We start from the raw sequence: 15,937 nt of genomic DNA, 5'->3' as shown, positions 1-15,937 counted from the left end.
GATTAATTATTGAATAAATACCAGTCATAAAATCTATTAGGTAGGCCATCTGGAATGAAACAATGTTGGCTCTCTACTTCTTTATGCTGAGAAAAGTTCTCTGTAGATTAAAGACTTAATCATAAAAGTGAAATAAAAAGTAGTGGATGGAAATGAGAGAATGTTTTTCTACAGTCTTGGGCTGCAGAAGATCCATTACACAAAACTCAGGAGTTACATAAAAAGGTAAGTGCAGTTATGTAAAACCCACAAATTCCTTCATGGCAAAGAGCGCCACAGATAAATCAAAGGCAATGACAAATTGGGAGGATAAAACTGTCAGTTTTATGTTGGTTAAGGCTTATGACTAACAGTCTTCTCATCAATTCCTTTGACTTACACAGATCAGTAAGAAAATGACCGACAACTTAACTGAAAAGTGGTCAAATAACATAAGCAGGTACTCCAGAGAAAAAAATTTCACTTTTTTCTATGTTGCTTGAAAAGATATCCAACATTATTTGTGATAAGAAAAATGTGATACCATTTTTAACTAATCAAATTGCATACAACAAAAAGGCCTAACATTTTTTTGCCAAGGATATGGGAAAACAGTATTATTAGTACATTATTGTATACGTTAGTGTAAAGAGTACTATACTAATGTTTGTATTAGTATAAACAGTATTAGTTTATCATTGGTTAATATAAAAATTCATTCAACCTTTTTGGCAGACTTTGGGCAATATCTATCATAGTTTAATTTACATATACCATTGTCCTAGCTGTTACATTTCCAAAATTTACCTTAGAGGTATACTCACAAATGTGCTTAATGTCACACAGACATTTTTTTTTTAACAGAGCTGGTTTAATAGATGTGAAATATGCAGAAAATGAAATGTTATACAGTCATTAAAAATGAGAAGGCAGCTTGAAGCGAGTGTGTAGATGAATAATTTCCAAGAAGTAAGAAATAAGGATCTAGAGTTAAGTGTGCTATCATTTGTTTAAAAATGTGTGTGTGTTTGTAAGCACATGAAATGTCCCTGGAAGAGAAGATATTCCAGGAAGATGGCTGGATAACTGAGGGACAGATATGGGAAGGCAAACACTTTTAACTTCATACTATTTTATACCTTTTGCATTTACACTATGTGTATCTTATCTGATCCAAAATTAATTGCTTTTTTAAAAAAAAATTTTTAATGTTTATTTATTTTTGAGACAGGGAGAGACACAGCATGAACAGGGGAGGGTCAGAGAGAGGGAGACACAGAATCTGAAGCAGGCTCCAGGCTCTGAGCTGTCAGCACAGAGCCTGACGCAGGGCTCAAACTCACGGACCACGAGATCACGACCTGAGCCAAAGTCGGCCACTTAGCCGACTGAGCCACCCAGGCGCCCCAATTGCTTTTTAAAATAGCTTTTATTTTTTATCTTCTTTTTTTTTCTTCCATTCACCAGTAGGAAATCCTGGCTTTTCTCACACAATGTTGCCACTGTTAGCACAATCTCAGCTCATTCCCTTCACCCTTTATTATGTGCCTAAGTAAATAATCATCAAAAAAATGACCAATAGGAATGTGGGACAAAACACCTCAACATTACAGAATAACACTAGTAAATATCAAAACATGTGTATTTGGGAACGATCTGGAAAACTATATGGCAAATGGTAACAGTGTTTATGTTGAGGGTGGGGATAATAGGTGATTTTGTTTTTGTCTTGGTATTTTCTGTGATTTTCAAAGTTTATATAATAATATGTATTACTTTTATAGTAATTTTTAATTAAACAATTTTTTGGTACTCACCTGGTTCCTGTCCCTGGCATTTGCATATCGAAACCTCTGGATATAATAAAAGACCAGCCATGCGAGGGATATGATCATCAGGACAATGAAGGAGATGGAGACAAACACAACCGAAGTGCGGCTCACGTATTTCTGCAAGTTCCGGGTTCCAATGGTGATGTACATTGTCACGGTGATGTTCCTTTCCAGAAGGCTTACTATCTCCTTCCCTTTTGGTTCAGGAATCATTATTGCCACGATGTCTTCAACGCCTGTTGTGACGGAGGCAAGAGAGGAACAATAAGGATAAGGGGATAAGAGAGAGGGGGGAAATCATAGTGAAATGTCTAGTCAAAGTAACATGTAGCCAAATAACGACCCTACTTTTGATAATTCTATGCCAGATCTAATAGCTGGAAACAGAGTCAAATTCTCAACCTCCTTCAGTTACCTTGGGATGCTGCTGTCTTATATAGGAGAAAAGAACCTAAATTGAACTCATGATCATGCTACTCTCTAGCTCTCTAAGGTTCTGACCCTGGTCTGATAAAAGTGGACCCCTTCCCACCTAGCCCAGTTCATGGTTCTCTGTTGCATCTCACAGACACTGAGGAGGGGGAGAGGACCTGCTACTCCATAGCAAAGGGGTAAAATGCCCAGTTCTATGCTACCTGTCTGGCACATTCTCTTTCCCCCTCATGGCACCAGGAATACTCAATTCTCTATCATTTCTAAGGCAATTTTCTCCTATGCTGAGTACCCAAAGTAACTCCAAATGGGTTTCTTTCAAGTTCTAATGATTTATAAACATAAAATCATGGTCTCAGAACTATTTTCTGCTTATTTTATCTAATTCAATGTAAACAGCTTGCATTTTCTCATACCAAGCAAAGGGATGATGGAGGCTGTACAGATAATTTCAAAATTGTTTTACCTCAACTGTCAAATACTCCTCTACCACAATATCCATTATTGGACAGTTTGAAGCAAAAGTGGCAATTTTGGGGGGCTGAGTTACCTGGGTCACTGTCCCTATTCTTTATGATACTGTGAGAGGCACAGCCTCTTGGTGAGAAGTTCTGGGGACTCTACAGGGAGTCTCTAGTACGGATATGATTTCAGCTCCAAAATGACCAGTTCAACATGTCACTGTGGCTGATACTTGAACTAGACTATTAATTTCAATTTCACAAGGATAGGTTCTCAGGTATCACCCCAATTCATGCTCATAAAGTTCTTCAAGAGCCCCACTTCTATATGGACATAGCCCATTCCTGGGGTCACTACAAATTAAAAGGTGCAAATTTGCAATTAGGATGTTGTAGATCCGGGGCAAAATTAAACACTGCTATAGCTGCTTAAAGCTGACCTTGTTCATGTGCAGAGGTCAGTCAGCTACCGGAACTACCAGATTACATTTGCTCAGAGTGTTACAAGCTCTTAGAGGCTACTTAGGGCTTTCACTTGACCTTGATCTCTATGCAAGTTTTCAATCCTAAATTCCTTGATGGCATTTCACTGAATAAGTACTTTAAAAGCTAACTATATACAAAGGTATTTGTATGTGCTACATCAATTATATATTTTTAAAAATCCCGGGGCGCCTGGGTGGCGCAGTCGGTTAAGCGTCCGACTTCAGCCAGGTCACGATCTCGCGGTCCGTGAGTTCGAGCCCCGCGTCAGGCTCTGGGCTGACGGCTCGGAGCCTGGAGCCTGTTTCCGATTCTGTGTCTCCCTCTCTCTCTGCCCCTCCCCCGTTCATGCTCTGTCTCTCTCTGTCCCAAAAATAAAATAAACGTTGAAAAAAAAAAAAAATCCCTAAAACCTTTGTATTGGCCCAATGGTACAAATCATAAAGCCCCAATGTTTAGATTTGGTTGTTATTTCTGAGAATTACTGAAGCCAATGGCTTGAATTTCAGCTTTTCAGAGTATTACTGACAATTCTGATGCTCCTCTTTTCATGTTTACTTTGGCTAATGGCTGCCTGTGGTCTGAGGTTTTGGGAGGGATTAAGGCTGCTGATGGGTTTTGTCTCTACGGAAATATGATCTTCTGCATATACCGGACTAATCTGACCTGGTGAGGCTCATTCCAGTGCTGTAGCTATTTTACAGGTATTTAAGTAGTGGTAGAATTATAATTTTTTCACTTAATTTACTTCCATACTTCCATCTTTAAAGCATGTCTATTCAGGACTCTAGGATTCGATTTTTGAGGATGGGATCTTGGGGTTATTTATGGGACTTTGTATGCTCAGACTTGCACAAATTCTACATTTTTATTCCTATTTCAGTCTTTTTAATTATCTATTTTTATTGAAGTATAGTTAATATCTAATACTGTATTAGTTTCAGACGTACAACATAGTGATCCAACAATTCAATTATGCTATGCCCAGCATGATAGGTTTTACATTTTTTAGCAGTCAAATTTTATTAATATATTCCTTTATGGCCTTCACTTTTAATTCTCTGCTTCGAAAGTGCTTCCTCACTCAAGATGAAAGAAATACTCATTGAAAATGGCTTCTCAAAAGATGATTTTTTTTACATTCAAATCTTAAACAACCTGAATGTGATTTAGTAACAATATTTACTCAGCTCTTATAATGTGACAGGCAGAGAAGAGACAGGATGCAGTTTATTTTTCCCTTAAATTCTCAGATCTGTTCGGATCTACTTTTGGACTTTTTAGTAAGGCTGACCTATCCTTTGCTGAACCTGCAGCAGGCTGCTTTAGTTGTGTAGTTTTTAACATATTTATTGTCTGGTGGCCTAACTCTGTCTTCGCTAATTCTCCTCCATACAACTTTCCTATTATATACTTATACTTAAAAGACCATAGAGCCTAAGAATGAAGAGTCAAACCCCAGCTAAGCATTTTAAAAACAGGCAACCAAATTTTAGATATCCACAGAGTTTTAAATTACATCATCATCCATTTTTAAGGACCTAAGAGAACATTTTTCTCTTCCTGTAGGGCAAAGTATAATTAACCATTTTAAAGCATTTATTTTAAACATAAGTGCTTAGTTAACACTGCCTGTGTTGTTTGTATCACTGGTGTACCTTCACGACAGAGGATAACCACTTGGAAAGAGAAACAGTGAAAAGGGCAGTGAGGCAGTTCTATTTATTTAGCCTCAACTTTATTCATTTTTCTAGGGCTAATGATGGTAAAAAAAAAAAAAAGGGATTCTTGGATGTTTCTCTATGTGCTTTAGGCTATGGGTTATTGTGCATGGTAAAAAGGGTATGCATTTATCCTACAATAGAAACAGTCATTAAGAATTAGGTACGGGGCGCCTGGGTGGCTCAGTCGGTTAAGCATCCGACTTCGGCTCAGGTCATGATCTCATGGTCTGTGAGTTCAAGCCCCGCGTCGGGCTCTGTGCTGACCACTCAGAGCCTGGAGCCTGTTTCAGATTCTGTGTCTCCCTCTCTCTCTGCGCCTCCCCTGTTCATGCTCTGTCTCTCTCTGTCTCGAAAATAAATAATAAAAAACGTTAAAAAAATTAAAAAAAAAAGAATTTAGGTACTTAGGGTATCTAAAAACAGTACAATAAAGTGGATCCGGATGAATTATCTCATCAGTCTTAGCAATGCACAAAATCGAGGGCAAAAACTACTACAGGGTCTCATATGTTCAAATGAGACATATGTACCAATGTGAGTAATCAGATAACTCCCTGACCTTTGCTTCATTGTGAAATGTGCAGCTGTACTGTCAGGGAGGAGCCAGCAGACTCTCCCCAGGTATACAGCAGTGTAATTGCTTCCAAGGTGTGTGTGAGGGAGGGAGAGAAGAAGAGGTGAGAATATGCTGAAAGCCGAGTGATCTCGCAGTTACATGTAGCCCTAAGTATCTAATGTAGGACACATGGGAGACTCAGAGACTCAGAGACTCAGGGAAGAGAAATCAACAAGTAGCATATTTCGTGGGGGTAAAATCTACAAAGAGACCCTGCTATTTGGGTGCTTCCATGTTTACTGTAACACCTAATCATTCTGAGTGCGGCTTTTTGTGAAATTATGTCAGCGGACCATTTATTTCCCTCCCAAAGGCATTGTACACTACTGAGTGACCGCTGTTATATAATTATCGTGTATTCTGGAAAGGCTCTTCAGCCCTGTGAGACAATGTGTGAGAGGCACACATATGACCTGGCGGCCAGACAAATACAGAGCACTCTGTATTTTTAGTGCTTCCCTTCCCAGGGGAGTGCTCAATTGCCATTATCTCATTTGGTATATGCAGATAGTAAGGGATCAGAGCAAAAGTTCAGAAAGCTAAAAGATATTTAATAACCAGAAAGTCCGTTACTTGTAAATTCAAAATCAGGTTATTAAAACACTGCATTAAGAGAATGTCTAGAACACCAGCAGAGTGCTAGGTATTTTATAGGGCTGGCCGACCTGTTCCTCCCTGTGCATCTTGTAGAGAGATAACATCCCTCCTAGGTTCCTGTGATCAAAAATCCTTTTTCAATTCTCTGTGTCCTCTATGGAGGGCCTTTTGGAATTTAGGCAATAATAAGAAAAGGCTACAGTGCTCCATTTGTGAGAATTTCTATTTATATACTTAATATTTACTTTTTTTTTTTTTACAATCAGCTCCTGATGATCATTTATTCTTGTGACATAAGGTATATAAACTGATCTTAAAAACTGCAAAGTATTTACATAAATTTAAAGTATTACCACTTAATTAAAAATATTTTTGGGGCGCCTGGGTGGCTCAGTCTGTTGGGTGTCTGACTTCGGCTCAGGTCATGATCTCACGGGTTCATGAGTTCAAGCCCTGTGTCGGGGTCCGTGCTGACAGCTCAGAGCCTGAAGCCTGCTTCAGATTCTGTCTCCCTCTCTCTCTGCCCCTACCCAAATCACGCTCTCTCTCTCTCTCTCTCTCTCTCTCTCTCTCAAAAATAAATAAAACATTAAAAAATTTTTAATAAAATTTAAAAAAATTTAATAAACACAGATGTAAAAGTCCTAAATAAAGCACTCACAAATAGAACTCAACAATACAGTAAAAGAATCTGCATGATCAAGTGGGATTTATTTAAGGAATATGAGGGTGATTTAACATTAGAAAATATATTTATGCTTTTTAATACATTAACAAATTAACAAAGCATATGACCATCTTGTGCAGCTAGCTGTCCTTCAGTATCTGCTCTCTTTCTTGCCCACAATATTAGTGTTTTAGGTAGGCACAAGCTGACCTGTGGAAAATGCTAATTCCTAGCCTCCCTTGCAGCTAAATGTGGCTATGTGATTAGTATTTGGCCACTGAGATATGAATGAAGATGATGTTTGCCACTCTAGGGTCTTATCCACAAAGGATGGAGTATGTGCTCCCCAGACTGCCTGCCCTTTTCCCTGACTTCAGTTAGAGACATGTGGAGCAGCCAGCTTCTTAGAGAAGGAAGCCCATGTTGCGGATGGCACCCATTCCTGATTCTTATTAAGAACAGTATAAGGGAATCTCCTTAATGTGATAAAGCTCTTCCAGAAGTAGCACACTGAATGGAGGAAACAACACTAGAAGTTCTCCAACTCAAACCATGAGTAAGACCAGGAGGAGCCAACATTTAAAGTAGGAGTGATATCTGGCACAAAGAGACAGAAACTAGAGTGTAAATCTTGGAAAGGAAGAGTGCAAGCTGTCATTATTTGAGAAAATCACATGACCACCTAGAAAAGCCGAGATAATTTAGCTTTTAAAATTAGCAGAACATTCAAGTGAGGTGCCTGGGTGGCTCAGTCGGGTAAGCGTCCGACTTCGGCTCAGGTCATGATCTCGCGGTTCACGAGGTTGAGCCCCACACCATTCTCTGTGCTGACAGCTTGGAGCCTGGAGCCCACCTGGGATTCTGTGTCTCCCTCTCTCTCTGCCCCTCCCCTGCTCACACTCTGTATCCTTCTCTCTCAAAAATAAATAAAAAACATAATTTTTTTAATTAGAAGAACATTCAGTAAATACAAGATTCAAGATTCACATTGAAAATGAAGAACTTTCTGTACACCAGTAATATCTAACCAGAAAATGTAATGGAAAAAATGATCTATACATAACAGCAACAGATGTCATAAAATATCTAAGCATACGCCTAATAAACACTAGCCCCATATGAGGAAAACTGCACAGGCACACCAGGGTGGCTCAGTCGGTTGTGTCTGAATCTTGATTTCGGCTCAGCTCATGATCGCACAGTTTGTGAAATTGAGCCCCTTGGGATTCTCTCTTTCTCCCTCTTTGCCACCCCCCATCCCAGCTGCCGCCCCACTCGTGCTCTCGTGTGTGTGTGAGTTCTCTCTCAAAAATAAACATTAAAAGAAAACTGTACAATAAAGTTTCTCTGAGAGACAGAAAAATTTCTGAAGTAGATTTCAACTTAACCCAAGAGTTATTTAATATTATATAGTTTCCAAACACATGTGATTTTTAAAGTTATCCATTTGTGGGGCGCCTGGGTGGCTCAGTCAGTTAAAGCGTCTGACTTCGGCTCAGGTCATGATCTTGTGGTTCATGAGTTCAAGCCCTGCATCGGGCTCTGTGCTGACAGCTCAGAGCCTGGAGCCTGTTTCAGATTCTGTGTCTCCCTCTCTCTCTCTGACCCTCCCCCATTCATGTTCTGTCTCTCTCTGTCTCAAAAATAAATAAACGTTAAAAAAATTTAAAAAAATTATCCATTTGTAATTATTACTATTTTATTGTTTCATTATGGCCAAGGAACACAGGTTCTTGATATTATTCCTTAATCATCTAATACATTTTAATGGGATAAATGTTCCATTTGTGTTCAGAAACACTGTATTCAAAACGATTCTTTGTTTGGTATACATATCTCATTGATTAAGCTTATTAATTACATTCAGATTTTCCGTATCTCTTAGTTTTGTCTACACAATTGCTTGAAAGGTACGTGTTAAAATGTCTTATACAACTGTTGCTCTGTTTTCTCTCTGAAGTCTTATTAGTTGCTGCTCATTATTTTGAGTTTCTATGGTGAACTGCGTATGCATTCATGATGGTTATATCATGATATATATTGTTTGCTGGGGACAGGTCTGAGGTCAAGATTCTTGGTCTTTGTCAGCGATCTGTTCTTCCTTTTTGTAACCTTTTGAAGTTAACCTTTTTTTTAATGTTTATTTATTTCGGAGAGAGAGAGAGAGAGACAGAGTGTGAGCTGGGGAGGGGCAGACAGACAGGGAGACACAGAGTCCCAAGCGGGCTCCGGGCTCCAGGCTGTCAGCAGAAAGCGAGATCTGACTGAGCCACCCAGGGGCCCCAATAACCTTTTGAAGTTACACGTGAGAAGAGACTTTGATGTTTTTAAATACTACATCAATGAGTATTCATCACGTATTTTGGTAGCACACTAGTGCCCCTTTATCCATGGTTTCGGTTACGGGCAGTTAACTGCAGTCCAGAAGCACGTGATCATCCTCCTGACTTATCATCAGAAGGTCCACAGTCGCCCAACACTATGTCACAGTGCCCACGTCATTCACTTCATTCCGTCTCACTGTGTAGGCATTTTACCATCTCACAGGATCACGAGAGGAAGGGTGAGTGCAGTACGATAAGGTATTTTGAGAGAGAGAGAGACCACATTCACATAACTTTTATTACAGCATATTGTTATAATTCTTCTATTTTTATTAGTTACTATTGTTACTCTCTTATTCTGCCCGACTTATAAATTAAGCTTTCTATAGGTATGTATAGGAAAAAACAGCATATACAGGGTTTGGTACTATCTGTGATATCCCCTGGGGGTCCTGGAACATTCCCCTTCAGATAAGGGAGAACTACTGTCCATGAACACTTTCAATCTGGGTTATTTCATTACTTTCTTTATTTCTAAAAGTATGTATCTTCATACTTTATTCAAATATTTCCTCCTATATTGTTTTCTCTCCTGTGATTCCTATTATCCTGTTGGTGGTATTTATTCTATTCACTCTATTTTTATACTTTCTTCCTCTCGTTATTTTTTTTTTAACGTTTATTTATTTTTTTGAGACAGAGAGAGAGACAGAGCATGAACGGGGGAGGGGCAGAGAGAGAGGGAGACACAGAATCAGAAGCAGGCTCCAGGCTCTGAGCCATCAGCCCAGAGCCCGACGCGGGGCTCGAACTCACAGACCGTGAGGTCGTGACCTGAGCTGAAGTCGGACGCTTAACCGACTGAGCCACCCAGGCACCCCATCCTCTCATTATTTTGAAATAATTACAGACTACTAGTGGCAAAAGTAGTACACAGAGGTCCCATGCACACATCTCCCAACTTCCCCCAAAGGTGGTCTCTGGCATATTACAGTGCATTATCAAAACATGAAATTGACCAGCACATTATAATTAACCAGATTACAGGATTTAGGCTTCACCAGTTTTGGCATGTGCACATTTTTAAAATGTCTTTGTGTAAAACTCCATGACATTTTATCATACACGTGGAGTCATTTTATCACTACCACAATTAATATACTGAAATACTCCAACACCAAAAAGGAATCCCTTGCCCTTTTTCCCTACCCTTGTCTCTGATGTCCACTTACCTATTCTCCATCTCTAGAATTTTATCATCTCTTGAATGTTATATAAATGGAATCTTACAGGGGAGCCTGGGTGGCTCAGTCGGTTAAGTGACTGATTCTTGATTTCAGCTCAGGTCATGATCTCTCAGTTTGTGGGACTGAGCCCCACGTCAGGCTCTGCACTGACAGTGTGGAACCTGCTTGGGATTCTCTCTCTCTCTCCCTCCCCTGCTCACACTCTCTAATAAATAAATAAACAAAACAAAACCTTGTAAGTGGAATCTTACAGTATATAACACTTTGATATTGGCTTTTTTTTTTTTAAATCAGCATAATGCCCAGACTGTTGCATATATCAGTAATTCATTTTTTTTTTTAACCTAATGAATGGTATTCTATGGTATGGAATATTTAACCACAGTTGAACTATTCACCCATTGTTGAATATATGGGTTACTTCCAGTTTTTGGCTACTAAGAATAAAGCTACTGTAACCATTAGTGTACGAGTGTTTGTGCAAACGTAAGTTTTCATTTCTCTGGGACGAACGCCAAAGACTGCATTGTTAGGCCGTATGGTAGCTACGTTTGGTTTTTAAAAGAAACTGCCAAATTTGTTTTCCAGGGGGGCTGTATCATTTTACCATTCTCACTGGCAAATGTGTGAGCGATCCAGTTTCTCAGCATGCTTGCCAGCATGTGGAATTACCACTATATTTTAGCCCTTCTGATAGGTATATAGCAGTATTTCATTGTGTCTTTTATAATTTCTCTTCATCTATTCTGGCTGACTTGTGGAAGTTTCTCAAGCTGATCTTCCAGCTCATGAATTTGTTTTTAGTTGTATCCATTCTGTATTTTTATCTCACTTATTTGTGTTCTGTATTTAAATTATTGCATTTTTCTTTTTAAATTATTAAATTTAATTTTAAATTATTAAATTATTAAATTTAAATTATTGCATTTTTTTTCTTTTTAAAAGAAAACAACTTTGGTTCCTTTTTTAAATTTAAGCTACTTTATTTATTTTGAGAGACAGAGAGCATAAGCAGGGGAGGGGCAGAGAGAAAGAATCCTAAGTAGGCTCCACACTGTCAGCATGGAGCCCGATATGGGGCTCAAACCCACACACCATGAGGTCATGACCTGAGCCAAAACCAAGAGTGGGTCACTTAACCGACTAAGCCACCCAGGCACCCCTCTGGCTCCTTTTAAAACAACAAAAACTAAAAACTTGTGCTGCCTAGGATGTTCTTTTAATATTTGTCCTCCATGTTTTCAATCATTCTTTCTCAGCTGGTATCTGCTCACTTTGTACTTTCTTTAATAATGGTGGTATTCTTGGGGCGCCTGGGTGGGTCAGTGGGCTAAGCATCCAACTTCGGCTTAGATCATGATCTCATAGTTGGAGAGTTTGAGCCCCGCATCGGGCTCTGTGCTGACAGCTCAGAGCCTGGAGCCTGCTTCAGATTCTGTCTCCCTCTCTCTCTGCCCCTCCCCCACTTGCATGCTCTGTCTCTCTCCCTCTTTCTGAAAAAAAAAATAGTAAAACATTAAAAAAAAACATAAAAAAAAAAGTTGGGGCGCCTGGGTGGCTCAGTCGGTTAAGCATCTGACTTCGACTCAGGTCATGATCTCGTGGTTTGTGAGTTCAAGCCCTGAGTCGGGCTCTGTGTTGACAGCTCAGAGCCTGGAGCCTGCTTCGGATTCTGTGTCTCCTCCTCTCTCTGCCCCTCCCATGCTCATGCTCTCTCTCTCTCTATCTCTTAATAATAAATAAATGTTTAAATAAATAAATAAATAAAAATAATGGTCGTACTCTTCAGATGTCTCGTTACATCTGCCTGTGCGTTCCTATTTCCCTGGTGGAATCAGCTATGCTGCCCAGTCATATTTTCAGTGGAAAGACCAAGGCAGGGGCTCTAGTTTTGTTCCTCTAGGAGAGATTGAGGAGAGGTACAAATTGCTCAGATGGCTCCCAGGACAACCTCCTGGTTGTGCCTCCTCCCATCAGGCAGTCCCTCTGCAACACCACAGGCAGCTCACCGTCCTCTTAGGTGGCCCCAGTGCCTTTGCCTGAGCCACTGCTGAAGTTCAGGCCTCCCAAGCCGGGAATTATCTCCCAGGTCCATAGCTCTGCACATCATCCGATCCAGCCCCATCTCCTACTCGTGCCCTGCTTCTCAAACCTCCCTGTGTGACTCTTGCAAACCTAAATCTCTGGCTGACAAATCCCCTAGTAACTCCCATCTCTTAGAATGATTCCTTTACCTCTTGGCTTGGATTGATCTGGCTGCCTGACAAGGACACTAGTTTCTCTGCACCATGATTAAGAGGAAAGGTTTTGGTTTTTAAAATTTTTATTTATTTTTATTAAACCCCACTCTACATACCTCAGGGCCAGAAGACGGTCTGATGTACATGCTCCACTTCGCTACGTCCAGACTGTTACTCCCAGCCCCTTCCCATCCTCCTTTGAAAGACAGTGTTTGAGATTCTCTCCACCTGCGTTTACAGCCCTGTCTCTCGTCTCCTTGTCTTGTCTACCAACCTTCTGATCATCTCTTTTATCACCCCCTTTAGCTCCTGGCTCATAACTAACATTCATCCTCCTTGGGTTAGAGTTTTAGTATTCACAAGGATGAGCCGCCCAATACACTCTTCCCCACTGATCTTCCTTTTCCTCTAGTCCTTACTCACCCTGGACCTTGTCACTACTAAGAAACTGCATCACCTCTGAAATCCCAATTCAAAGATGTCACTTTCCCAATGCCACCTCGTCTAGCTCTCTTGTGCAGGTAGCCCCCTACCCATGATCTCCCCACCCCTGACAGTCTTACTACCCCTACCCACCAGCCCTCTCCTGGCTTCACATCTGTCCTTGCTTTTCTATCTTACCCTCAGCATTGATCATTACCTTGGTCTTCTGTTTCTCCCCGGAACATGCCCTGCAAGATTTGCTTTTTCTATGCCTCCCTGTGATTGTGTGAACACTGCTAAGAGAAAATCTCACAAATCATATGTATTCACTTCGAATTTATGATCCCTTTCCACAAATGAACACCTAACACTCCCCATTCTACTCCATTCTGGACCCGCTCTCCCTCTGTCCAAATGATGACCTAGGATCTTTACATCTCTCCTCAAACCTCCCGTGCCTTCTTCCCACCCACCATTTATAGCTAGTGATCTTACTGCAGGAGTCACTGAGAAAAAATACCCACCAGAGGGAAATATCCTGTCCCGTTACTAAATGAGGTAATTCACAATGAAGCACTTAAGCACAGGGCCTGCCATATAAAAACCACGATATAGATGTCAAGTTTTATTAGGATCATTACTGTTTTACCACTGCCAAACACACAAATGGGACTGACCTGGCCCCATCCTTTTCTTAGCACTATGCAGGACATGTCCTCTCTGCTACAAAGGCTTAAATCCCATAAGTGCAACCATGCCCCATCAGGCACATTACTAGTCAGGTGTGGGCGAGGCACATAGGACATTTGAGAGAAAATCAAATGCCCTCTCTTTTCCTGCTGATCTTAAACAGGAACATCTGGGAGCTAAGCTGTGGTAATCATCTTAGCACCACAAGGGGAAAAGACTAGGGAGAGAGCAAAATCAGGGCAGAAATAATGTGATGACATGATTTGAGAATTGATCAAGCCATACCTGAAGTCAGAATGCCTTTGGACTTTTCAGCTAACTTGCTAAAGACAGTTTGGGTAGAGTTTTCTGCCATTTGCTTCCATAAGACATAACCAGGTAGTTACCCCCCAAAATGTGTGTGTGTGTGTGTGTGTGTGTGTGTGTGTGTGTGTGTGTGTGTGTAAAAGAATCCAGGTCTTCTGAATCCCAAACCCACTATCACTAAACCTCATTATATTTCCATGTAAGTTCTTAGATGGTCTATAATTTTACTTTATTTACCTGAATTCACATTAACATTCACCTGAACTTAGTGTTTTCACCTGTGTAATTTCAGAAAGAATGTCCACATCAGCAAAATTATTATTGTCTGCCTGCATATGTGATTCCAAGCCCATGCTGGGCCATGAATGAGTGGTCATTTCAAATGGCGCCAGAGTATGTTCTGTTAGCTCTTCTACCCAGGGAGAGGTTAGTGTTATCCTCAGCCTGTACCTTTCCTGAAACCCATGCGTGACCACTCTTGCTGGGGATGGGAAGGATGTTTTCCGGGATACAGTCTTAGTCTGGACTATTAAAATAGTTTTCAGGGGATAAGAACAAATTCACAGTAGGACTAATTAAGGACTGTAAAATTTATCATTCAGGAACCAGACAGAAAATCTGTAGTACAAATCAACAGACATGACTGATTCCTCCAGAACACCTTCAGGTTCAAAATATTAAAGGTTCATCTGAGTTGCTGGGTAAAAACTGGTTGATGTGTGCTCTGCCAACGCTTTGCTTAAAACCTGAAATATGTCAAATGCTGGATGCTTCCAAAGTATATTTTCATTATGCACCAGGTCCTTTAAGTGGAGAGTCATCATTACAGTCAGGCAGACACTCAATAACAACTTTTATCAGGTCAAAAATGTTTAAAGGAGATGCTAACAATAGCCAATTCTATTTTCTTGGGAATGACTATTAGTAACTTAACTCACTAATGTCAGTTCCTCAGCTATACTTGAGATGATAAATGACTCACACTTTTTAATTAATTTGTTAATATAATGTAATTTATTGTCAAGTTGGCTAACATACAGTGTATACAGTGTGCTCTTGGTTTTTGGGGTAGATTCCGGTGATTCATTGCTTACATACAACACCCAGTGCTCATCCCAACAAGTGCCCTCCTCAGTGCCCATCACCCATTTTCTCCTCTCCCCTGGCCCCCCCCCATCAACCCTCAGTTTGTTCTCTGTATTTAAAAGTCTCTTATGGTTTGCCTCCCTTCCTTTTTGTAACTATTTTTTTCCCTTCCCTTCCCCCATGGTCATCTGTTAAGTTTTTCGATGACTCACACTTTTTTTTTTTTTTAATTTTTTTTTCAACGTTTTTTTATTTATTTTTGGGACAGAGAGAGACAGAGCATGAACGGGGGAGGGGCAGAGAGAGAAGGAGACACAGAATCGGAAAGAGGCTCCAGGCTCCGAGCTGTCAGCCCAGAGCCTGACGCGGGGCTCGAACTCACGGACCGCGAGATCGTGACCTGGCTGAAGTCGGACGCTTAACCGACTGCGCCACCCAGGCGCCCCTCGATGACTCACACTTTTTAAAAAATTCATGTTTTCCTGATTTGCAAGTGTACAGAATTTTCTATCAATTATGATAATTGTAGGGGGAGTAATGAATATATTCTATTTTATTTATAGCCCCACCTATAGCATTTTTTTAGAACATATTAAGTCAGTCAGACTGGAAAATAATTGATTCCTAGTTTTTGTGAGAATTTTAAATGGTTAAAAATGATATAGAGTCCAGGCTTGAAATAAAACAAATAATAGAATACTTAATTGATCTGTACAATAATTCAGTTTTTATTAGAGCAAATAATCTTTTTCAATTATTTATTTATTTATTTATTTATTTATTTATTTATTTATTTTTTAAATGTTTGTTTATTTTTGAGAGGGGCAGAG

At 40.1% G+C, this 15,937-nt stretch overlaps 1 protein-coding gene across 1 annotated transcript in view; it reads right to left on the bottom strand.

The window, feature by feature from the left end:
- RNF150 (ring finger protein 150) overlaps positions 1-15,937 on the bottom strand; it is a 252,332-nt gene that overhangs the window by 96,409 nt on the left and 139,986 nt on the right. The window contains exon 2 of the mRNA XM_007091820.3: positions 1,797-2,047. Within this exon, the coding sequence (XP_007091882.2) occupies positions 1,797-2,047 (251 nt within the window). The remainder of the gene's footprint in view (positions 1-1,796; positions 2,048-15,937) is intronic.

Source organism: Panthera tigris, chromosome B1, assembly GCF_018350195.1.
Source record: "Panthera tigris isolate Pti1 chromosome B1, P.tigris_Pti1_mat1.1, whole genome shotgun sequence".
Classification (NCBI taxonomy): domain Eukaryota; kingdom Metazoa; phylum Chordata; class Mammalia; order Carnivora; family Felidae; genus Panthera; species Panthera tigris.
Note: the sequence above shows the minus strand (reverse complement) of the source record. Positions and strands in the feature narration are given on the sequence as shown.